The sequence below is a fragment of the Dermochelys coriacea genome, chromosome 6 (assembly GCF_009764565.3).
Source record: "Dermochelys coriacea isolate rDerCor1 chromosome 6, rDerCor1.pri.v4, whole genome shotgun sequence".
In the NCBI taxonomy this organism is placed as follows: Eukaryota; Metazoa; Chordata; order Testudines; family Dermochelyidae; genus Dermochelys; species Dermochelys coriacea.
In genome coordinates this window covers 104,272,490-104,298,139 of record NC_050073.1, presented here as the reverse complement: position 1 = coordinate 104,298,139, position 25,650 = coordinate 104,272,490, and the positions used below count along the sequence as shown (strand labels likewise).

General features: G+C 44.3%; 1 protein-coding gene across 7 annotated transcripts in view; it reads left to right on the top strand.

Annotated features, from left to right (window-relative positions):
• The first annotated feature begins 20,160 nt into the window (after window positions 1-20,160).
• The window catches only part of BCL11B (BAF chromatin remodeling complex subunit BCL11B), a 105,060-nt gene continuing 99,570 nt past the window's right edge, over window positions 20,161-25,650 (top strand). For 2 of the 7 annotated variants that reach the window (XM_038407444.2, XM_038407440.2), the window contains exon 1: window positions 20,949-21,797. In XM_038407444.2, coding sequence (XP_038263372.1) covers window positions 21,740-21,797 — 58 coding nt within the window. In that variant the 5' untranslated portion in view covers window positions 20,949-21,739. Of the gene's footprint in view, window positions 21,876-25,650 lie in introns of all 7 variants that reach the window. The other 5 variants (XM_043515861.1, XM_043515860.1, XM_038407441.2 and 2 more) reach the window with 4 other exon arrangements.

Here is a 25,650-nt window from a genome sequence, read left to right as displayed (position 1 = left end):
GGCTTTTCATTCATCTACTTTTTGTCATCTATTTTTAAAAACGTGTGGCTTGATTCTCTACTCCCTTATGCTGGTCTTATACTGGTGAAAGTGCTCTGAAGCCAGTGAAGTTGCACTGACACAAAACCAGAGCGATAAGCTGAAGAATCAGGCTCATAGTATTTATAGTAGGCAATACAAAGAAACTTTTACTTTCCTCTAGTGGCTGAGTTCCCTTTTGCCCTTCTTCCAGGAAAACAGAGCACAACCATGTTCCTCCCCTATTTCCTCCCCATTTTCCCAAGCTCCCTTCTTTTCTAGCCTGTGACAATTGTTACTCTTTGGTGACTAGAGCTAGCAGTTCTGTCACACACCAGGGAAATGAACAAGGTCTTCTACATGTTGTGGCAAGACGATTCAGAATGTGTCCCTTTTTCAGTGATCCCAACATGGGTGCTGGCATCAACAAAAGCAGGGGCTGAGGCAACAATACCCTGGGTATCAGAAGTGGCAGCACTGGGGAGCAAGCATTGGGGTCAACAGATTGTGTTTAGGCAGTATTCTCCCACTGTGAGACAAAGACAGTACCTTCCCCATCCCCACTGTGTCCAGCATAGCGAATGGGTGGACCAAGGGCACAAAGGAGCCAACAGCAGCTCCTTGATTCTGTGGCCAGTTCTAGGAGCACCCCAGCCCCATCATGTACTAGAGCACCCCAGAGCCATCTGCCAGCCAGGGGAAGCCAGAGCACAGTGCTCTGCCACAAGGTTATTCTCCTCACCACTTGCGGATGAAGCAGCCAGTCAAGCCAGCTCTATGCATGCTGAGGAGATCTGACCAATTTCTGTTTCCTTTGCACCACCAGAGCAGCAAAAAGGAGCTAGAATGAACTGGAAAAATTGGCCCATACAGTTTCTGACCCTTGCATCATAATCAGAGAAGGCCTCTGTCAAGGTTCCTTCCCCACTCTGAACTCTAGGGTACAGATGTGGGGACCTGCATGAAAACCTCCTAAGATTACTTTTACCAGCTTAGGTTAAAACTTCCCCAAGGTACAAACTATTTTACCCTTTGTCCTTGGACTTCCACTGCCTCCACCAAACGTTTAACTGGTTACTGGGAAAGAGTTGTTTGGAAACGTCTTTCCCCCCAAAATCCTCACCAAAACCTTGCATCCCCCTGCCTGGGGAAGGCTTGATAAAAATCCTCACCAATTTGCATAGGTGACCACAGACACAAACCCTTGGATCTTAAGAACAATGAAAAAAGCATTCAATTTCTTACAAGAAGAATTTTAATATAAGAAAAGGTAAAAAGAATCACCTCTGTAAAATCAGGATGGTAAATACCTTACAGGGTAATTAGATTCAAAACATAGAGAATCCCTCTAGGCAAAAACTTAAGTTACAAAAAGACACAAAAACAGGAATATCCATCCTATTCAGCACAGCTTATTTTCTCAGTCATTTAAAGAAATCATAATCTAATGCATATCTAGCTAGATTACTTACTAAGTTCTAAGTCTCCATTCCTGTTCTGTCCCTGGCAAAAGCATCACACAGACAGACCCAGACCCTTTGTTTCTCCCCCCTCCAACTTTGAAAGTATCTTGTCTCCTCATTGGTCATTGTGGTCAGGTGCCAGCGAGGTTTATCCTAGCTTCTTAACCTTTACAGGTTCAAGGGTTTTTCCTCTGGCCAGGAGGGATTTTAAAGGTATTTACCCTTCCCTTTATATTTATGACAGCCTCTTTCTCAGCTGCCTTGCTTAGTCATTTAAGACCTGTGCAAGCTGTGTGAAGAGCTGGTGTAAAACACCAGTGCACTGTCTTGGTAGTATTTTATACTCACTTTGGACAGGCGGGTAGTGGAGAATCAGGCCCAGAGCCTCTATGTTATTGTTTTATAAAGTGCAATATATAGTGCACAATAGGCCTTGTACACCTAATGTATATAATCATCAGAAGTATTCCCTTAGCCTATATTTAAATAGATGGCTAAATTTGTGGTTTGCCTTCTATGCCTACAAGCTGGCATATGGCCACATGTTTGTACATTTCTTATTACAGATTATAGGCTGGATTCTAAAACCAGTTGCATCTATTTAAATCTGGAGTAATTCCACTTACAACAGTGTAAATGAGGCCAGACTGTGGCCCACTATATTTCTTTGATTGTACAAACAAAAGGAGTACTTGTGGCCCTTAGAGACTAACAAATTTATTAGAGCATAAGGTTTCGTGAGCTACAGCTCACTTCATCGGATGCATTTGGTGGAAAATACAGAGGGGAGATTGATATACACATACAGAGAACAATGGGTTTATCATACACACTGTAAGGAGAGTGATCACTTAAGATAAGCCATCACCAGCAGCCGGGGGGAAGGAGGAAAACCTTTCATGGTGACAAGCAAGGTAGGCTAATTCTAGCAGTTAACAAGAATATCTGAGGAACAGTGGGGAGTGAGGTGGGGGGAGAAATAACATGGGGAAATAGTTTTACTTTGTGTAATGACTCATCCATTCCCAGTCTCTATTCAAGCCTAAGTTAATTGTATCCAGTTTGCAAATTAATTCCAATTCAGCAGTCTCTCGTTGGAGTCTGTTTTTAAAGCTTTTTTGTTGAAGGATAGCCACTCTTAGGTCTGTAATCGAGTGACCAGAGAGATTGAAGTGTTCTCCAACTGGTTTTGAATGTTATAATTCTTGACGTCTGATTGTGTCCATTCTTTCTTTACATAGAGGACTGTCCAGTTTGACCAATGTACATGGCAGAGGACCATTGCTGGCACATGATGTCATATATCACATTGGTAGATGCGCAGGTGAATGAGCCTCTGATAGTGTGGCTGATGTGATTAGGCCCTATGATGGTGAATAGATATGTGGACAGAGTTGGCAACGGGCTTTGTTGCAAGGATAGGTTCCTGGGTTAGTGGTTCTGTTGTGTGGTGTGTGGCTGCTGGTGAGTATTTGCTTCAGATTGGGGGGCTTGTCTATAAGCAAGGACTGGCCTGTCTCCCAAGATCTGTGAGAGTGCTGGGTTGTCCTTCAGGATAGGTTGTAGATCCTTGATGATGCGTTGGAGAGGTTTAGTTGGGGGGCTGAAGGTGATGGCTAGTGGCATTTTGTTATTTTCTTTGTTGGGCCTGCCCTGTAGTAGGTGACTTCTGGGTACTCTTCTGGCTCTGTCAATCTGTTTCTTCACTTCAGCAGGTGGGTATTGTAGTTGTAGGATGCATGATAGAGCTTCTTGTAGGTGTTTGTCTCTGTCTGAGGGGTTGGAGCAAATGCGGTTATATCGTTGAGCTTGGCTTATCTTAAGTGATCACTCTCCTTACAGTGTGTATGATAACCCATTGTTTCATGTTCTCTGTGTGTGTATATCAATCTCCCCTCTGTATTGTCCACCAAATGCATCTGATGAAGTGAGCTGTAGCTCACGAAAGCTTATGCTCTAATAAATTTGTTAGTCTCTAAGGTGCCACAAGTACTCCTTTTCTTTTTGCGAATACAGACTAACACGGCTACTACTCTGAAACCTTTGATTGTACAGTTTCAGTGTATTCAGCTATCTGTAGCTAGTTACACATACATTAAGTATTGGTGAAATAGCAACCAACATTAATGTAATAACGGAGGTCTTCTCACTTCTCGTAAGAAATTTCAAAATAATCAGTTGTTTCTTTTGTTGGTGAAAGCCAATAACAAATCTTTGCCCATATAAAAAGTACTTCTCAATTGACTTTGCCTTAAAAAAAAATATCAAATGAAAGCTGTATACCGTAATTACGTTCAAAAATAACAATGGGCAGAGATTGTAAAAGGGACATTTTTCATGATAAATGTATGAACGTAAAGGTAACACTACTGTAAAACAGTACATAAGTGTGCCTGTCTTTTTATTCCAACATATAATATGTAAAATATAAAGTATATACTTAAAGGTGGCATATTTTATTGTAGATACATTTTGAAACTTTAATCAAGTTAACACAAATAAGCAACAATAGTTGATAAAAATATGCCCTTTCATTCTCTTGATTTATTATTATTATTATTACTATTATTATTTTATTTATATTTTGGTAGTGCCTAGGGTCCTCCACCAGGGGATCAGGGCTCTATTGCACTAGGCATTGTACAAGCAAGTAATAAAAAGACAATCCTCTCCCAGAGACCTTACAGACATTAAACTGGATGATAATGATGGCTACTATTAAAACACGACTCTTACATACATTTTGCAGGTGTAGATCTCAAAGTTCTTTACAAAGGAGGTAAGTAAATTTTTTCCCATTTTGCAAATGGGGGAAACTGAGGCATGGAGTAGTGCAGTGACTTGCCCCAGGTCACCAAGCACTGAAATCCAGTTTCTCTGAGTCCCAGTCCAGTGCTCTAGCCCTTAGCTACTTGGGTCAGATTTTCAAAGGTATTAAGACCGTAAAGATGCAAATAGACTGCCACTGGGCTTTCAAAAGCACCTAGGTGCTGAACTCCCGCTCCATTTCAATAGGAGTTTGGTACCTAGGTGCTTTTGAAAATCCCCTAGGCACTGATCTACATCTTTAGGGACCTAAATGTATTTAAAAATCTGGTCCAGAGTCCCCTGCCTCAAAGAGCATACAATCTAATTTGAAGCAAGGTGCAAAAAGGGCATGCACCAAAAGGATAGAAAGGAGATCAGAGACAAGCCAACAACAATACAATCATGTGGTTGTACAGATTAGTTATAGCACAACTTGATGGTTCCAAGTCATTTGAAAGTCCTTCTCCTGCTCCACCTTTTATAAATATATAAATAAAACTAACCCTCCTGGACAGCTGCTCAACATAGCCATAACTGATTGGCTGATTTCTAGAGGGCTGTCTTGGTTCAACCTTTTTTGAGTATGTGTATCACTCTGATTTATCCTCAGAACTTGAGCAATTTAAAATGTACATAAATGTTGGAAAGGGTTTAGAAAAGAGCTACAAGAATGATTTGAAGACTGGAAAACCTGCTTTGGAGGAAGAGGCTCAATCAAGTAACCTAGACAAATTGGAGGATTGGGCCAAAAAGAAATCTGATGAGGTTCAACAAGGACAAGTGCAGAGTCCTGCACTTAGGAAGGAAGAATCCCATGCACCGCTACAGGCTGGGGACTGACTGGCTAAGCAGCAGTTCTGCAGAAAAGGACCTGGGGATTACAGTGGACAAGAAGGTATATATAAGTTAGCAGTGTGCCCTTGTTGCCAAGATGGCCAATGGTATATGGGCTGTATAGTAGGAGCATTGCCCGCAGATCGAGGGAAGGGATTATTCCCCTCTATTTGGCACTGGTGAGGCCACACCTGGAGTATTGCGTCCAGTTTTGTCCCCCCACTACAGAAGGGATGTGCACAAATTGGAGAGAGTCCAGCGGAGGACAATGAAAATGATTTGGGGGCTGGGACACATAACTTACGAGGAAAGGCTGAGGGAACTGGGGTTATTTAGTCTGCAGAAGAGAAGAGTGAGGGGGGATTTGATAGCATCCTTCAACTACCTGAAGGTGGCTTCCAAAGAGGATGGAGCTCAGCTGTTCTCAGTGGCAGATGACGGAACAAGAAGCAATGGTCTCAAGTTGCAGTGGGGGAGGTCTACGTTGGATATTAGGAAACACTATTTCATTAGGAGGGTGGTGTGAAGCACCTAGGTGGGTTACCTAGGGAGGTGATGGAATTTCCATCTTTAGAGGTTTTTAAGGCTGGCTTGACAAAGCCCTGGCTGGATTGATGATTTAGTTGGTGTTGGTCCCGCTTTGAGCAGGGGATTGGACTAGATGGACCTCCTGAGGTCTCTTCTAACCCTAATCTTCTATGATTCTATGAAGCTACCATTCAATCTAAATTAGCTTATCAAAGAGAAGGGTAAGAGGTATCTGCTCACAATCTAAAAGTACCTAAATGGGGAAGAGTTTCAAACAGTACCACAGCTCTTTAATCTAGCAGAACAGGCATTATGAGATCCAATTGCTGGAGGCTGAAGCTAGACAAATTCAGACAAGGAATACGGTATACATTTTTAAGAATGAGGGCAACTAACTACTGGAACAACTTACCCAATAAAGTGGTGGATTCTCCATCACCTGCAGTCTTTGGTATGTCTGAACAGCATCTGAGAGGAGCCACCAGCCCGCGGGGCAACACACTTGTGCTAACAGGAATTACGCTAGCATGCTAAAAAATAGCAGTGTAGAGGGTGTTTGACATTGTGCTCAAGCTGTAGCTCAGGCTCTGAAGTCCCCACTTTTCCCAGGCTCAGAGCCTGAGCAACAACATCTAAACAGCTATTTTTAGGAAGACTAGTGCAAGCCCTGCTGACACAAGTCTGGGGACCTGGGCTAGGAACCTTGCTCCCCAGATGCTGTGTAGACATACCCTTTAAGGCCTAGATCCTCAAAGGTATTTAGGCAACTAATTCCCATGATTCCAATGGGCAGTGGGACTGCGGTGAGCTGCCTGAATACTTTGAGGAGCTGGGCCTAAGTCAAGACTGGGTATTTTCCTAAAAGATATGCTAGAATTCAAACAGAAGTTATGGACTTGATGCAGAAATTATTGAGTGAGGTTCTTTGGCTTTGTTATGTAGATTGTCAAATCATAACTATCCCTTCTGGCCTGGAAATCTAGAAATTTATTATGTTTGAGGGCAATGGGCCAATATCAGAAAACTGAAAGGTTTGAATTGAATCAGCCCTAGGAACATGCAGTCTGAATGCTCAGTGTTCCAGAGAGCTAAAAAATTAGTCTCCTCAAGGCACCTAAATGTTTCCCAATATTAACTGGGGAAAAATTAAGATCCTGTGCATGTGGGAACATGCCTGTGCCAATGTGGGGTTAAATCTTAGTAGCATCCCTCAGAGTCAGAGGAGAGCATTCCAGTCCGTTACTGAGTGGACATAAATACTGCCATGCATGAAACATGTACTCCATGCTGTGCAGTGCCAGCTATCACAGCTACTGAAGAGAGGAAGGGATAGACTGAGCATATCTAATCCCTATACCTACCTTCCGTAACCCTGACCAGTATCATGTGATTGGGGGTCAGGAAATAAAATGTTAGCCTTCTGCCAGAACTCCTGCGTTGTCACCCCTTCATTATATCCAGCCCTCCAGGGAAGCTGGCACTAGCTTGGAGCGGTCCTTGCACTCAGAAACTGCTGTTGTGCCTGGCTCCTGCAGAAGAGGCATTTTATGACCTCCCTTCCTCATTGTGCACCTGCATATTGCCAGGCATGACTCAGCCCGCAATGGAAGGGTGGTTGTTCTTTGTCAGCCAAAACCCTAAGCTTGGCTGCCTGCTGAGACATTGGCTGGTGGCTCATTTTTGCAGTGTTATTATGCTAAATGACAAGCTGAAGCATGTCAAGCAAGCAAAATGTGGTACTGACAACTGTGAGTACTCAAAAATCGTGAGTTTGGCTGCCCAAAATCATGGGATTGCATTAAAAATCACAATATTTTTAAAAATAATAAAAGTAGGATTCTTTTTCTTTGCCTTCTGGTTGCTGAGCCTTAAGGATGCACTTGGGTCACTTTTTCAAGCTTTTCTCTGCTAGAAATTTAACTTTATTTTAATTAAAACTGAGATTAACATGGAATCACATGAATCTGGGAGCTGGGGCTTTCAGAAAACTACCAAATATCACAAGACTTTCAATATAATCCTGAGAGTTGGCAACACTGAAACAGTGGCTAGCCCATGGGCATGTCTTATAGTCTCATTGAAAGTGCTGATGTGTACTTTTGAGAGCTAGGGGCTACCATATGGGAGTGGTGCATTTGTGCCTGGTCTGTGTAAAGCTAATGCGGAGCAGATGCTTTTGTAAGGGATGCTACTATTGTCTTTGAACTTTTATTCCCCTAGGTCCGGAGTTATTATTGTTTCAGTCCAGAGAGACGCAATTTTTTCACCTTTAAAAAAAGTCAGTACATCAGTCACCACAGTGACAAACATCAGGGACTCTACCTAGGGTTAGGGTTCTGGAGTCTCTCGGTGGGTTGGAGCTGCTACTATTGTTATACGTGCTGTTGCTGCTGCTGGCCTTGGATTTCATTATTTGAGGTCCAGAGGGATTCCACCTCTTGGTGCACTGGTGCTGGAGTTCCTCCTGTGTGGCTTTCCATAATGGGTAAACAGAAGAACAGAGAAGTTACATCATCCCACAGCCAGCAAGTGGCTGAATCCAGCTATAAAATCTGGTGACCGTGAAAGTGACAGTATGAGCCAAGCAACAGATGCTGCCATAGCATCATTATTGACTATTAGCCTGTAAACCCCACTGGGGGATTTCTCGCTGGCTGGGCAAGGTTTAGGCATGTCACCATATGTCAAGCTGGTGTAATGGTATTGGTGGTGGCATTGGCTGGAGAACTGAGAGAGCTGCTGGAGAAGTGGAAGAATGGTGGGAATGGGCTAGTAGCAGCTGTAGAATAGTTACGTACTCCAGTGAGCTCTGAAAGCGTGCATGGAGCTCTGTCTAGCTATTAGTGGTGGAGTGACTGATACTTCCAAGTCCTACCATAAGCACGTCCTTGAGAAGTTCTGAAACATTCCCTTCCAGACTGCCGGATAAATGAAAGGCATGGCAGCAGCAGCACTTTTCCAGAGTAGGTGGAGCTCGAGGGGATAATATACCTCAGGTGTGGATCATCCATCAGCTGCCTAAAACCTGTGTCCTCATCCTCCACCGGTTACAAAAAAGGCTGCAGACTCAGTGCTATCACCTGTGTGATGATTCGCTGCACAGACATGGGAGAAGAAAGAGCTCTCCTTGGTCTTGACCTGAAAGGACGGCATCAAGGGGGATTATTAGGCAGGGACTGGCAGGCTCTAATGCTTCTCCTACTGCTCCTGCTGCTACAGTACTGTGCCTCATCGGAGAGGATGCAGAGGCGTAGCGGGAGAGCAGCAGGAGAGTAGGATGCCACATGGTGAGGGGGAGGAAAAGAAAGAGGTGGAAGAGGAGGCAGACGGGAGATACAGTTTAATGTGTCACGCCAGGCCTCCACTGCTGATTTTGTCTCTCACGCATGTTCATTATGCACTTAATTGGTGGGAGTGGGGTGGAGGAATGTTGTTAGCGTTATTGTGTTGTGATGTTGTGAATTCATATATAGGGTAAGCATTGGCAGCATGCTCAGCACTGTACTTAAAGGAAAACATGGTCCTTTCCCTGAGGAGTTGACATTAAAGGCCACGATTCTGCCAACACGAATGATTTTATGCCCACGGGATCCCACAGTGCAACTACCCATGTATGTAAAGTTACTCATGATTTTGTCTTCACCTCAGAAGGGTTTGTTTTTATGTCATAGCAGCTCACTCAAGCGAATGGAGACAAAGGGCACTGTAGATTTTACTTCAGTGTAGCTAGCTGAGGTAAACCCCAGGCGGGGGGTATAGCATTGAGTTCATCTGTAGCTACACTGAAGTAAAAACCATGGTGCCTGTCTTCACTGGGATTTACATCAAGATGCACTTTTTTGTACTGAAGACGTAGTGTTTGCAGAGTTGGGCTCCAAATGACAGTTAACAGCAGACACCCAGAGGATTTTTCCATTTTCGAGGAGAAGAGAAGCATTTATGGGTCTTGTGGAGAGAGCCACTCATTGGTTTGGAAGGGTAGTTTGTGGGACAATTGTTTATTTGCCTAAGGTTATTAATTTACTCATTTAAAAATTTTATTTGAGGAAAATGTGGGTCCAATCTTAGGGTGATTTATATTCAAAAACTGTTTGGTTTCCTGCCATTTGGGGATGGATTTGAATTTTGGGGGAGTTGGGATTGGGGTCAGTTTTAAAAAAAAATCTGATTGTTTTAAAAAAAGATTTGAAAACCTAACCCTGGCACTTGCTGCAATGGCCATCACCTCTAGCAGGGGTTTCTTTGGTCTTGGTACAGCATCACACAAAATCTACCTACCATTCAAAAGCAGCCCTTAAACTCGGACCAAAAGTGCATTTTGCTTGCATGCTTTTAAAGGCTGCTTTTGATGAATGGATCTGAATTTTTCAGCTCCCCACCATTCATTACATGCTGCTGTTGACCCCTACCTACCTTTAACTTTAGAACTTAGTTTTCATTTCTATTTCTTTAGTATGGGGGCTGGTGATGGGAATTTTATTTTTAAAACCAACTGCTGTGTGCTATTGCACTGTGGCTGACCCCCTGCCTACCTTATGTTTCCTGCCATAAGTAGGAATCCAAATATGCCTCCATATCTACTGAAGAGTAAGGGAACTTGAACCCATATATCTTGAAAATTGGAGACTTAGGAGACTGGGGTTCAAATCCCTGCTCCATAACAAATATCCTGTATGACCTAGCACATGTTATTTAGTCTCGTTGAGCTTCATTTCCTCAGCTGTGGAACGGGGATAATAGCCATTTCCTACTTCACTGGGGTGTTGTGAGGATAAATCGTTAAAAGATGGTGAGGTGATCAGATACCATGCTAAGGGGGCCATGTACGTGCCTAAGATATTTGAATATTGACATATCACCCATCTTCAACACGCCAGTCCAAATGCATGCACATATCCAAACTTTCTGCAGTTGTCTGACTCTCCACCTCACACATCACATTCTTCTTGCCAATACTTTTAGGACTTATCTGCACTGCTAAAAAGGTGCATTTTTACAATGGGGATTACTAACACACATGAGCTATCCTGAGATAAAAACTCAGTGAAGACAGGCACTTTAATTTTACTATGAGATAAGCAGCACTCTATCCCCTCCAGGGGTTGACCATGGTGAATTTACCTTGGGGTAAAACTATAGTGCCTGGTCTTCACTGTGTTTCTACCTCTGAATGGCTCACATGTGTTAGTTACACTGAGGTAAAAAATCCACATTCTTTTAGCAGTGAAGACAAGGCCTCAGATACTTCTTCTTTATACTGCTCTTTTCCTTCACAAAACTACTACCCCACTGAGTCCCAAACCTGTTTCCTTCCTCTTCCCCTAACTGTGGTTGGTTTCCTGTCTAACTCCACTGGCTTGGACTTGAAAGTCCACATTATCAGTCTCAGCGCCTCCTCTTTTTATTCCCTGTTTCTCTCCCAACCAAGTCTGATCTGACCCTCTGATTTCTCTAGTTTCCTGATATTCCATCAGGGCCATTGGAAGGTCCTCTCAAAAATTTTCAGTAGTCGGAGGCTGGCTGCAGCACTGCATGCTTCAGGGCATTTTCAGACCACAGGATTTCGAAGGGCAAGTCTACACTACAGCACTACATCGGAACAGCTGCATTGATGCAGCTGTGTCGCTGTAAGCACATCTGGTGAAGATGCGCTATGCCGACAGCAGAGTGCTCTCCCACTGGCATAATTACTTCACCTCCTCAAGAGGCAGAAGGTATGTTGGCAGGAGAGTGTCTCCTACTGACATATCGCTGGTGTGGACAGCCCTTAGGTCACTGTAACTTCAGTCGCTCAGGGAGGTGTCTTTTTCACATTCCTGAGTGATGTAAGTTACATCAACATAAGCGGTAGTGCCCTGACCTGCAGTAATGGCAATGGAAGCAGAAATAAAGACAGCAATTGGCCAAGCAAAGCCTTCCAGACCAGATGAGACCTCACAATGGGCACCAGCAAAAACAGAATTAGCTGAAGGAAGAACAGACCTTGGGTGCAGGGCATGTGTGTAGCTTGGGAGAACGTACCTGAATCAGCTTGTATCATTGAGTATGTTCCCATTCACTTCCATCATGGCAGGATTCAGGTTTAAGCCAGCTCTTATTGCTTGACAACCAGTTTGCCCATTCATAGATCCTGACTGTATTGTTTGTAATAGGAGCTATAATGGTAGTGGAGATAAACATTAATTGCATAAAACTGGGCAATAAAACAGCAATTCAACTGCCATTGTTTAAAAGGAAGGGTCATCATGATACCACTGAGAAATAGGATTATTGATTAGAGCAGTGGTTCTCAACCAGGGGTACATGTACCCCCTGAGGGTATTCAGAGGTCTTCCAAGGGGTACATCAACTCATCTAGATATTTGCCTAGTTTTGCAACAGGCTACATAAACAAACTAAAATGTCATACATATAATGACTTCTTTATACTACTTTATATATTATACAATGAAATGAGAGTACAATATTTATATTCCAATTGAGTTATTTTATAATTATATGGTAAAAATGAGACAGTAAGCAGTTTTTCAATATTAATGTGGTGTGACACTCTTGTATTTTTATATTTGATTTTGTAACCAAGTAGTTTTTAAGTGAGGTGAAACTTGGGGGTATGCAAGAGAAATCAGACTTCTGAAAGGAGCACAGTAGTCTGGAAAGGTTGTGAGCCACTGGATTAGAGCACAGGACTTCGCCTAAATAGGCCTGGCCTAAATAATCACAATTCTGCCACAGACTACTTATGTGGCCTTGCCCAGGTTACTTACTCTCTTTATGCCTCATTTTTCTTACCTGTAAAGCAAGTATTTCAATCCATAACCACACTTGTAAAACACTTGGAGAGGAGAGTGATATATAAGTACACAATAATATTACTGTCTTATTACTGTTATTTCCAGTGGAATAACCATGTACTTGCCACAAAGTAACACATATGGTTTCATGTTAACTATGTAATAATTGCCTTGTGTCATGACTGTAGGTAGGACACAGACCCCTCTCTTCAATAATGTCTCTCTTGTCTTTAATTAAAGGTGAATCCTTTGTGTTGGAACATATTCAGTGAGTGCACATGTTTACAGCCTTCCAAGTAATTTACCATTCAACACACTAATGAAAATCAATGGCCTCAAACAACTTACTTATTTGTCCTGTACATGCGTGCACCTCTCTCTTTTAATTTCCAGTTTCTATTTTTACAAATTAAAGTGTTGAATTAAATATGTTCAGAAATATTTGCTCCAACCATCTCTCCTTTGATCAAGGGACTTGTACCCATCTTTCTGTATGCCCTTCCCTGGAAGAGTAACCCTGGGGGATACAATAGAGCATAGAGATGATACAATTTAATAAAGTCACAATAAAATATCCAAGGCCTTTCATACTTTTTCACTTTCTTTAACTCAATTTATTTTTCATTTCATGGACAGAGATTTAGTCCTGGTATTAGTTTATGATTTTGCTGAGAGAATTACTCAACACATATAAAAGGAAATATTATTTTTATTATTTATTTTGTGCCATGTATACCATAGGAAAAAAAAACAGAGTTGAAATCACTTCAGTACCGCTGTGTTTTTCATTACAGAGTTATTACATATAGAAATTACTCCAAATTATCTGAAATGAATGGAAATTATGAGGTTTAAATTCCCCAGGTTACTACAAGCACAGCACTGGAAATTTATTTTGTCATCTTGCTGAACATAATTGCTACAACAAAATTTCTTCCATTTTACTACTGCAGCATAACTTATTTATACTAGAGTTGTTGTAATTTTACATCAATACGATGCATGGGAAGAAGTACACAGGTGGTAATTGAAAACAATAATTTGTAGTGTGGTCCAGGTGGAACAGCTGGCTCAAAAAAGACTCCAGTTACTGTTCTGTGAAATCTTTGCATCACTATGTCCTTTTACCATGGTATTATCAAACCTCTGGTCCATCAGGCACTGAGGTTGCCTAATTATCCTAAATTACATTTCAAAGTGTCAGCTGAGGTGAGGGGAACAGGAGATCTATCATTATGGCATTGACCTGCAGACCACAAGCAGGAAGCAAAAACAATGTGTTTTGGGACATTGTAAAACTGGAACCAGAAAAGCCATAGACCTGATCCAGAAGTCAGCAGGGACTCTGGTAAGTCAATGGAGTTACCCTGGTGGAAAACTGCAGTAAAGGGAGATCAGAATCCAGCCCCACATGAAAAAAATAGTGACAAGGAATCCCAGACACTGCTCCTTAGTTTCCTAAAATATTACTACTTCCTATTAGCGTGAAAAATGCCTGCTTTTTGGTTGTAAAAGGAAGTACCATTATCTGATCAGTTTCAATTAAGAAACAAACTTTATGCTGAAGTGTTAAACCCATTGATGTTGCTCCACTCCTTACCAACAAGAATGTGCAGTTTGGGTGCAATATACAATCACTCCCAGGCCAGACATCATCACTTTTAAGTTCCCTAATTGTTGATAGGAATAATGAAGCTGCAGATGTTTATACTGAATCTAGAGGCTGATGAATTTGCCAGTTTGAGTTCAGGTGTCCAAGTTAAAAAAAAAAAGATAAAAGAATTACCATAAATCTGCCCTATTTAAAGACCACAAAGCAGGGAGATTTCAGAGAATCCTAGAAAGACAAATGAGATGTCTTTCTTTTGTAATGTCCACAGTCATATTTTCATGATCCTTGAAAGACAGGCTGAAATGTTTTCTGTCATAAGTTTAAGTGGAAGATTTTATTGCCACGCTGATATCCTAGAGGCCTTTGTTGTTTCAAACAATCCCAAGGAGTTTAAATCCCCGTGAAATCATGGTTGGGGGAAGCTGATTGAAACTAACATTAGAAAGCAGAGGACGACAGGAGCTCTGTTTCCCAAATTTCAAGGAATGCATCCGATGAAGTGAGCTGTAGCTCAAGAAAGCTTATGCTCAAATAAATTTGTTAGTCTCTAAGGTGCCACAAGTCCTCCTGTACTTTTTGTGGATAGGGACTAACACGGCTGCTACTCTGAAACCTGTCAGTGCTGGGTTGAGGAGGGATTCCCCCCCGCCCCATGCACACTGAGTCCCGAGGGCGTCTCCAAACCGAGATACTGTTCGATATAGTTACACCATGGGACAACTTTTTTAAACGGGCTCTCACCAGGAAGATACCAACCCGTCTCTAATAGCGTCCCAGCTTTTCGCGCAGTTGTGCAAAGTGCAGCAGCGGGACCTCACAGCGTATCTGTCCTCGGTCTATTCCATGGAGCCATGGCACTTAATGCGCAGCGTTTTGCAAAGACACAAGCACCAATCCCTGCCTTGCATTCATTAGCAAGAGCGAGCACGCCAGCTCTGCTGATAACACCCCCCCCCCCACACACACACAACCGCCCCCCCTTGTTCTTTGGGTTTCAGTTAGATTCGGAAACCCGGGTGTTCATTTCATGGCACGAAGGAACCCAAGTGGCATCTTCTCGTGCTTCACGCACTGAGTCCCTTTCACTGTGTGGGGTGGGGGGGGGGGAGAGGAGGGGAGAAAGTGTCCCCCCCACACACACACTTCCTGTAGTTCATCCCATAATGCACGTTGTATTGCTTTTGCCTGGAAAGTGGTACAGAAAAAAAACAAACACACAAACAAAAACCCTAAGTAGGAGAGAGAAGAGGAGCTGCCTTCTGGTTAGCAAGAGAGGCGCCCGGTCACAAATATCCTACCCCCTTTGAAGTCTGTGGAAGTTTTGCCACTGCCCTCACTGGGGGGCAGCAGCGACCATTCAGTGCTTGGGTCCAAGGTACAAACAGGCTGCCGTTGTGTCTGCAGGGACATGCCTCCCACAGACGCGGAGGGCCCCATTGTGCATCCCTCATTTCAAGCAACGCTCCCGTCTGCTTCAGACTTAGATGGGTCGGTTTTTCTTCGTTGGTTTGGGGTTGTGTGGCTTTCCCCCCCTCCCCTTGACGCGGGAGGGGGGCAAGATCAGGCCCCCACATTTCAGCTGTCACTCAGTGAATGTTTGGAAGGAGGATGGAGGCACAGAGCTCAGCTGGAAAGGCCGAAGATTCCCAAGGAGCAGAGCACTGGGGATAAGCATTGGGGATGACAATGTTGCCGGAATGTTACTTCCCAAATCCCGTCCCGAAGAGGTCAGCAAGTGACGGAGATAAAAAGTGGGACAGCCCCAAGTCTAAAGAAAGAGCGAACTGTGCATCCCTTTTCAGAGTAGCAGCCGTGTTAGTCTGTATTCGCAAAAAGAAAAGGAGGACTTGTGGCACCTTAGAGACTAACAAATTTATTAGAGCATAAGCTTTCGTGAGCTACAGCTCATCCCTTGTGGCTCTGTCAAGATAATGCCCTTATCCTCCTCAGCTTTCATTTGACGGACAGTCTGAAATATGCCAGGGTTCTCATTTAAGGCTCACTCATGACAAAGCAAATAAGGTGATTTAACGATGCTCTCCCTCTCATGACGCTAGTCATTAATGGCTAACAAAGCCCACAAATGAAAGAGACCTACCAAACTGTTCCCCTGATTGATGTTTTGCAGCCCTGTTTACTGCTGCAAAGTGATTTGCTACAAAAAAATATATATACAGGTCGAGTTATTATATCCCCCACAAATTTGGTGCTACAACTAGCTAATGTTCAGAAATGGTGTAAAACCATTGCAGACAAATATACAAGGAAGCCCCAAAGACCTCTTATCTTTTGTTGTTGTTGTTGTTGTAATGGATCTGAAAGGAGACCTCATAGAAATACTTGTACAATATGTGAAGGCAGAGGTGTCACCACGGGAGCTTTATTAATATGTATGTAAATATGATCTAGTTAGATCCTGTGTTTCTATATGTCCTCTCAAGGCAGAGCGGCTAACTAAGCCGATCGGATCAATGTCCTGTGTTTATGCTCCTTTTCACAAACACCACCACTTTCTAAGGGAACAGGAACGAGTAGACTTGTTTAAGCTAAGGTTGATTTCTCCCCTCACTCTGCCCAGATCTGTATAGAAAACCATTTACTCCTAACTTAGCACGAGCTTTTCAAGTGAATAAACCTAAAGTCACACCAGACAGAATCTGCTGCAGAAATTGTTATTCCGCTGAAAAGTTGTTTGGCCAAAAGGGAGAGCGTGGAAACGGATTTAAAATGCGTCCAAGTGACCGATTCATCTCATCCTCTTGCAAGAATATTGGGAGTTCCTCTTTTTACATTGAAGTTACAGTTATTTATACCCACGCCAAATTTCAGCAGAAGACATCACATGCTTTAAAAAGAAGGGGGGGGAGAAGAAACTCAGAAGCTAAACCACGTATGCGTGCCGAAAGCTCTTCAATCGCCATGCCTTGTTGCATATAGAATAAAATTGAATATTGAAAACGTGTATTGGTTTGTTTTCCCTTAAAGAAGATATTACTGGGTGAGAGCGATTTGTTATGATCCATGCTATAACCGGAGCAGAATGGTCAGCACAATTGGGGCAGGATTTTTGTTTTGCTCTGTTTCTAGTTTAAAATAAAGAAACTAACATCTTTAAACCCGGTACAAAGACAGCGCTTCTTTTTTCAATTATTGTTCTGGTTCCTTTTTGTTAGCTGCCTTTCCTAGCTTTAATGTTTGCGTGCGTGTTTTTGTTATGCGTTAAACCAGTGCGATGGGGGGGGGAGAGCGAAGAGAAAAGGAACTTGGACAAAGCAGTAAAATAATCAGTGGGACAGAAATCCTCTGACCATAGCGCTATTGTGGCTGGCCGCCTGGGGGAGGGGAGGTGGGGGGGGGCAGTTCAGCTAGCCCCCAGAGAGAAGCAAGCCCCTCTTGTTTGTCTGCTGTCACCGATTGTGACTTGGATATCGACAGAGAGGGAAAACAAAACAGTGGGCCAGCTGCAGATGGAGGCGGGGTCGAGGGATAGGTCAAGGTTAGAAAGAGACTGCTATTGATCTGGCTTTGAACGCGAGACAGGGAGAGCAAAGAGACTAAAGGGGGAGCTGTGAGACAAGACATTAACAGCTTTCAGTGCTAATGATCACAAGTGCCAGACGGGAGAAAAGAGGAGACTGAAAAATCACTTTGGAATTTTTTTCCTCTATTGGGATATATTTTAGAAGGAGGTGGAAGAGAAGGCAAGCTTTAAAAAAATAGTTCAGATAAGCTGTGTGTAAGACAACGCCAGCTCTTACACTAGTCCTGATCTCACTTCAAAGGAAGAAAGACCGCGTCCACCCCAGGCTGAACCATTAGAGGCAATAAGGGAACGCAGCATGGTCAATCATTTATGTGTCCTTATCTTTGATTTGAATGCCCACTGTAAGACAGTGGTGAATCAACAAATGATGCCCAGGAACTTCCTGATAAGGCTGGCTTTAGGTATGTGCAGCTTCCTGCAACGACCTGAAACCGGCCAAAGAAAGGCGAGATGGACTTTGCACCCACCCCACTCTGCTGGCTGCCAGTAACGCCATTCGCGCTGCACCTTTAAACCAGGAGCAGCCAGTGGGTTTGCAAATGCCTCCCCCAGAATCGCGAGACACATTTTGTATGAGAGTCACACACACAAAGCCTGTTTGCCACGCCAAGCAAAGTGCAAGGATATGTGTGTGTGTGTGTGTGTGGGGGGGAGGGCATGGAGGGACTGAGAAAGAAAGAAAGAAAGAAAGAAAGAAAGAAAGAAAGAAAGAAAGAAAGAAAGAAAGAAAGACTCTTCTTGGAATTAATGAAAGCGAACCCTTATAGGAAATGGCCATAGAAGTATGACTCAAGTATCTAGAAATGCATGAAGTGCAGTTTTCAGAGTAGCAGCCGTGTTAGTCTGTATTCGCAAAAAGAAAAGGAGTACTTGTGGCACCTTAGAGACTAACAAATTTATTAGAGCATAAGCTTTCGTGAGCTAGTGAGCTGTAGCTCACGAAAGCTTATGCTCTAATAAATTTGTTAGTCTCCAAGGTGCCACAAGTACTCCTTTTCTTTTTATGAAGTGCAGTGTGTGTGTGAGAGAGACAGAGAAAGAGAGAGAGAGAGAGAGAGAGTCGGTAGAAATATTTTAAACTTTTGTATGTTTGTTGCTTTTTTGTCTTTTTTTGGGACTTTCAGCTGCATTCCTGGAAAGGCTACAACCGACGCCTGTGGCATCCATCATGCTGACACCAGGTGGGGCTGGTGCTTTTCAAGCTTTAGGCAGAACAGGGGTGGAGCTGCAGGAAGAATGGTTCAGCAAAAGATCTCCTGAAAGGCACGGGAGGGGACACTGCTGCTCCCCTAGCCCAGGTCCCGCGGAAGGCATTTTCCCTCCCCTCTCTCCAGTTGCAGGCTACCTCGGGCCTTTCTCCAACTCAGGCCCTTGCTATGCCCCCCATTTCTCACCCGATTGTTTGCACAACTTTTTGCCAGGGCTCCGTGTGTGTTGGGATGTGTGTTTAAAGCAGCCAGAGGATCTCTGAATTCCCGCCCAGCCGCTGCGAGTTGTGTTACAATCACAATGTTAATTTTCTTTGTAGGACCCTGTAAAGCAAAACAAACAAACGCCAGGAAGACTCTAGGCAGCATGCTAGGGGGTGAACTGGCTTTTCCAGACTTGCTATTAACGGAGAACGATGGCCGAGCCAGGGAGAAGAGGACAAGGCAAGGTTGGCCCTGTGTCCGCCCACAAAACCCATCCCCGGGCCTGGAGGTGGGATTTCCTTGGCTTTCCCCATGTGATGTCCCCAGGTCAGAACCAGGGTCTATGGAGAGAGTGGGGCTGACGAAGTAGAAATCATAGATCTGAGAGGGTCTCTCTCTCTCTCTCTCTGTAGGGGAAGGCAGATTTCCCGACAGTTGCTGCAGGAGGCGACTGTCGCTGGTTAGCCAAATTCTGCTCAAAGCAGATTAAGGGCACGGAGATGAATTTTGGTCCCCTACGGCGCCCCTGCGACTTCACACACAACAATATTCATTCAGCGTAAAAAGCGAATGACACGAATGCGGAATGTCTTGCCCAGCGTGCTCAGAGGGAAGGCTGATGATTTTTCTTGGGTTTCACCGTACTCCCCCTCTGTGGCTTCAAAGTGCGCCCCCCCCACACACTTCCCTCGCTCTGTCCAGACCTAGTGCTGAAAAGCACTTCGCAAAGAACAGTTTGCTTTCCTGGGGTGGGGGAAAACAGGGAAAATACGGGGGGGGGGGCGGGGAAGAGGGGAAGAAGGAGAGGGCGGGGAAAGAAAAGTTGGTTTCCAAGAATCTTAAAGTTAGAAGCGCACTCAGCCGGGCATTTACCTGCCTGTGAAATCAAATGAAAAGTACATGCAGTGTCTTGTCCCGCAGCTATCTAAATGCCTCTGGATTCTCCCTGTCTTGGGCGAGTGCCACTAACTCACACAAAGATCTTCCCTGTCAGGACTTTTCACACCAACAACCACCATCGCCACAAACAAAGGTCGAAGAGGTGTGCGTGTGTGAGAGAGACAAAAAGAGTCTCTCGGTGTGTTTCCCTGTAGTTTCCCGGTCTCATCACTCATAGATCAGGGAGAGAAAAATCTCTCCCCAGCCCACACAGATATTTGGGTTAGTGAAAAACTGTTTGAAATACAGTGGGGATGTGCCTGCAGCTGAGTACCTGCGGTGCCGTCTGAAGGAAAGAGGAGCCCGCCCCAGCCCTTTACGCCAGTGATCCTAGAAATGGACCACAATGAAGCAAGACCCAGAATCGAGCCCGCACCGTGGGGATCCTATGCCATCGTTAATAACAGAGCAGAACCATCACTCCGCCAGGACCCCCGCCTCAGCCCCGCTGCCTGCGTCGCCCTGAGCTGTCCACTCCGATCCTGACCTCTCTTAGCCCGGGCGGCGGTGCCACGCTGCCTGCCATAACCCCCTGGCCGATTTAAGTCCAATCAAGGCACTTTGCCCCAGGGAGATCCCCAAGTCACTCCCATAGTGAGTCCCCAGCCGGGGTGCACCACCCGCTAGACCCTCACCTCCCCAGCCCCACGGACGCTGGTCTCAGCACAGACAGGTCACTTGGAACAGGCTAGGGGGGAGTTCAGTTTGAATGATTATTGTTTATCACGATGGTGATTATTGATCATTATTATTTCGCTGGCACTCGGAGCGCCGGGGAAGGAGGCAAAGCACAAAGCCCGGAGCTGCTCCCGATCCATGCATGTGCTTTAGTTTGTGTGTGTATGTGTGTGTGTGTGTGTTTCTTGTTCTCTTGCAGGGTACAATGTTAAAAAGCCACCGCTAGTCGCCCCCAGTGCTCCTACTCTCTGGGTCTTTTTGTCTCTAGTGCAGATTAAACGTCACGTCCGCACTTGAACTTGAATTTTATCCCATTGTACAGAGGCAGCCCCAGCCATAGAGAGACAGAGCGCTCCCAGAGAACCAGGACTCCGCCATCTTCACATTGCAATATATAATAGTAATAGCCAGCACCAACCCAGCTGCACTGGGGGCTTTCTTCCTTCCAGTCCCAGTGCCAGGCGAGGGGAAGCAGTGCAAAGTGGTGCAGAGGCATTGGCAATCCAAAAGCACTTGGGCAAAGCAGTGCCACTTGAACTGGGAAAGAGGAGACACAGTTTTGGCTACCCCTTTAAAAAAACCCAGCAAGGGTCAATCTCTGAAAAAAATATTTTTGGGGGCATTTTTGTGTGTGTGGGCAATCCCCATTCTGTACTTAAAAAAAAATCCTGATTTTTTACCCTCCTGGTGGAAGAAGTGCACTTGCCAATTTGCCAAGCACTCTGGAGAGAGAGAGAGAGAGAGAGAGAGTGTCACTGTTGGTGCAAATCCTCCTAAGTTCAAGAAGAGATTTGGAAGTCCAAGTGGCAGAAGCAGTGGAGAAAAGACAGTGAGAGAGAGAGAGAGAGAGAGAGAGAGAGAGAGAAAAGAAAGAGTTTTTCCTGATGATGATCTTTTTTTAATTCAGGGGGATATCCCACCTAGTGCACCAGAACAACAAAAAAAGAGGGGTTTTCTTGTCTCCATTTTATTTTTTAAAAAGAAGAAGAAATCAATAAAGAAGAAGACGAAAGAGTGAACGAAAAAAAGAGGAGGAAGATCCACTCCCCCACACATCCCCCCCAACCCAGTACAGCTCTCCGGGCGATGCCAGTGTAAATGCCAGGGCAATGTCCCGTCGCAAGCAGGGGAACCCGCAGCACTTGTCACAAAGAGAGATTATCACACGTAAGTTTGAATTTGAAACAAGAACGATCAGAAATCAAGGCTCAAAAGGGGGGAAAAGTCCAGGAAAAGCCAAGTCGAGTAAGTCACTTTAGAGCCGGGGGAGGGGGGGGGGGGAAGAGGAGAGGAGAAGGGAATTAAAGGGGGGAGGGTGTGTGGGGATGGGAGGAGGGGGGAACTCGAGAAAACCAAAGTTTGCCGTGAATTTGCAGGCTGTGGCGGTGCGGGAGGGAGGCGGCAGGCGGCGTGGGGCAGCGAAGGGGCCGGGGAAGGAGCTGGCGGTGGGGGTCTCGGTGTTTTGGTTTGCAAAGCGCGCGTGCTGGCGGCCGTGGGAAGAGCCGGGGAAAGTTGGCGAGCACACGCGGCGGTGTGACAGCCGGCCGGGGGAAATGCGGGCAAGGGGAGCCGGTGGGGGGGGGGGGGGAGGCGGGCAGTGGAAGAGAGCGGCGGGAGGACGGAGGCGGGGGGGGGGACCCCACGGAGCAGCCGCCGGGGAGCCCCTCTCGGCCAGCGCGCTCCGGGAGGCGAAGCCGGGACAGTCCCCGGCACGATGCGGGAAGATCGCCGGCTGGGGGGCTGGCGATCGGGGCAGCCCTTGGGATGGGGGTTGCGGGAGGCGGAGAGGGAGAGCAGCGGCAGCCCGAAACGCTTGTCAGGCTCCAGGTAGCTGGGAAGGCGGCTGCCCTCCCCATGCCCCTTACGGAAGGAGCTGCCCAGGTACCAAGGCACGGGAGGGGGCTCCTGCCCCTCCACGAGGAAACCGGCCACCGACCCAGGCACGGCAGCGGGCGGGCCGGCGAGAGCCAGGACCCAATTTGCAAGGGGGTGAGGGTGGGGAGAATTACCCCACGAGGATTCAGCTGCAGCTAATAATAATCATAATCATAATTAATCACAATCACAATGAAGCAACTAGACAGGCGCTTTAGATCCACGCTGGGAACCCCCCCCCCCAAAAAGCCCGGGCAGGAGTGAGAGCTGCACTTTTGCAAAAGCTCCCATTGTAAAAGAAAGAGAAGGCAATAAGATGTAGCAATCTCTCGGAAGATCCCGGGGACAGCGCAGTTTGTGTGTGCATGTGTGCGTGCGCGCGTGCTACAGAAGCGGCTGCAATTGCACCTTCCCCGTGCACGTTCTCTTCCCCTCCCACCCCCGTTTTTAGCGTTTATTTCCCTAATTCTCCATGCACAATTTTAGTGCAGTAAAAATCAAACCTCTTCAAGGGGCAGTGAAGATTGCAGGCAGGGTTTTCCCTTGCCTGGCTCTCCGAAATCCTATCATCTGATGTGGGGAGAAAAATGTGGCCAAATAACAAGCAAACAGCAACAACAAAATAAGTCCCGAACTTGCTTTTAAAGGAGTGTTGCGCGTGGAGCAAGCCAAGGGCTGAGTCTCTAACGCTGCAAATCCGAATATTTATGTTATATTTTAAAAAAATTTAAATAAATAAATAAATAAATAAATATATACGAGAGTCTCCCCTCCCCTGAAAACCAAGAATAGAAGCCATCTGCCAGGAGCATTTGGTGGTTGCGATCTCTCCTTTGTTACAGCTGATACATTTTGTTTGTAAGAATTTATCGGAACTTTTTTTATTAGATATTTTGGGTGGCGTTTGCCTTCTGAAATTTCAATTTATTTTTTTTAGCTCATTTGGTTACTTCTTTTTTTTTAACCCCCATTCCCCTCCCCCCAGCCAGCACCTGGTGCAACAAAATGAAGATGCATCTGATATTTGACTCTTTTTTGGGGTGGGGGTGTTTTTAATTTATTGTTATTTTTCATTGTTATAGTGCAACCAGATTTGCATGCCCATAAAAAGGTGACTCTCCTCCCCCCCTTTTGTTATTTGCATTTTTTTAAAAAAACAAACATCTGGTTTGGAAATTGCATTTTCCTTATTTGTGGGGGGAGGGTGATTGTTGATTTTTAAAACCATCTGCATCACCTATTGCAATTTGTACTAATTTTCTGCCTCTCATTTGTAAGGAGATATTTGGTTTTGAAAAGGGCCGTGGACTGTGTGGATAATCTGGTTTGTTGCGTTCGTTTGAATTTGCTTAAAAGGGCGAAACATATATTTTGGGGGGAGGGAGGGGAGCCAGGTAGGTTCGCTCTTCAATTTCATCTTGTTTTCATATTGCCTTATTTGAAAGGATATAATGAGACAGGGAATCATTAATAAGGGTTCCAAGAAGCAGCGGGCACAATGGGTTTGGAGGGGAGCCTGCGAGGAATGGAAGGCAAAGCTGCATGCAGTTTCCCTCCCTCCCCTCTTGTATTTATCTATCTCTCCATCCTGAGGAAGCTGGCGGAGAAATCAGGATGCATATTGAATAGTGGCAGAAAAAAATAAAGGTATCAACTGGGGGGGCGGAGGGAAGCAGGAAATGCGGGAATTTTAGCACACATACGCTGAGCCTAAGCTGCAGACTTTCAGAAGGGTGCTTTGCCAGACAGGAGTAGTCCTACCAGTTTTCAGGAAGCTTTAATTCATTATTAAAGAGCCAGTGTATGTCCTGTGAAAAGGAGAGGTTGGAGAGTGGCGGGGGGGGGGGGGGGGAACCTAAGCTAATAACCAAAACAACAACCCGGAATGAATTTGATATTGTTGACTGAGATGCATATTTTTGATGTTTAGCTCTGCCTTTTTGGCATCCGTCAGGAGAAATGGTTTGCAGGGTGGATGGGAGTCCTGTGCCAGGCCAAAAAAAAAAAAATGGAATATCTTTCATTGAGGCAGGTTTTCTGACACTGTTACACTGGTATTTATTGGGTTTCACATTGGTGTTCAAAGAAACATTTAGATAGTGAATGTGAAACAAGTAAGCAGGCTTCAATTTATATAATATATTTGTTATTCCAAAATTGGAACAATTATTATTATTTATACTCTTCAAAATTGAGTGGCCTATTTGCCATTCTCTAGGTTCCTCGGACAGTGTTGCAATAGATATACTTGCAATGCAAAAAAGAGAAAAGAATTTTAAAACAAAAGTCTGGACCTTTATCCAGTGATGGAGACAAAAAACTTGTACCTGAGCTAGTTAAATTTATAGACAAAGTGAAAAAAAGGTGTTATACAGGAGAGATGATGATATGCTGTAGAACTGCTCCAGATCAAGAAAGATTATTTTGGTTTAACTGCTTATTTTTCAGTTTAGCAATTTTTAAACTAAAAAATAAAAGAGAAAAGCAGAGTAAAATGATAAAATTCCAGATAGAGACCTAGAGTTCCCCAATGAGATTTCTTCCATAACTGGTCAACAGGTTCCCTAAGAATATTAATAATTTACCCTATCAATTCATATGTTGTCAAAGTAATTTAAGCAAAAGAAAAAAAACTAATAAAATTTCTAGTACATAAAAGTTTTGCAAATTGCTTCTAAGTGCAAAGAACTCCACTTAAAATGCATTTAGATTTGCTGCAATTAATGTGCTTTTTGCCTTCAAAGAAAACAATTTCACCTAGTGTTACACATTGAAAATATAAGATATTACTAAAGAATTAGATAGGAAATGATTTTTGGAGATGGCTGCGTTTTTCTTAATACCCGCATAGCTGTGCATACAAAAGCATAATGTGTTTTTTAAAGACGTGTTACATGACAGCTTTAAATAAGGCAATACAAAAAATGTGTTCTTTATCAGTCTCTGGGATGCATTTTATTTAAAATTATTCATAATTTACTCATGAGATAAAACAGGTCATTTTCATAGCCTTCCTGGCTTTAAAAAATACCATATTTTAAAAAGCCAACATGTTGTGGCTGTGTATTATGAATCTGTATTGCTTCCTAGTTTTTGCTTGATTTGCTTAGTGATTTAAATAGCTGTACGATGGATTAGAAAGCAT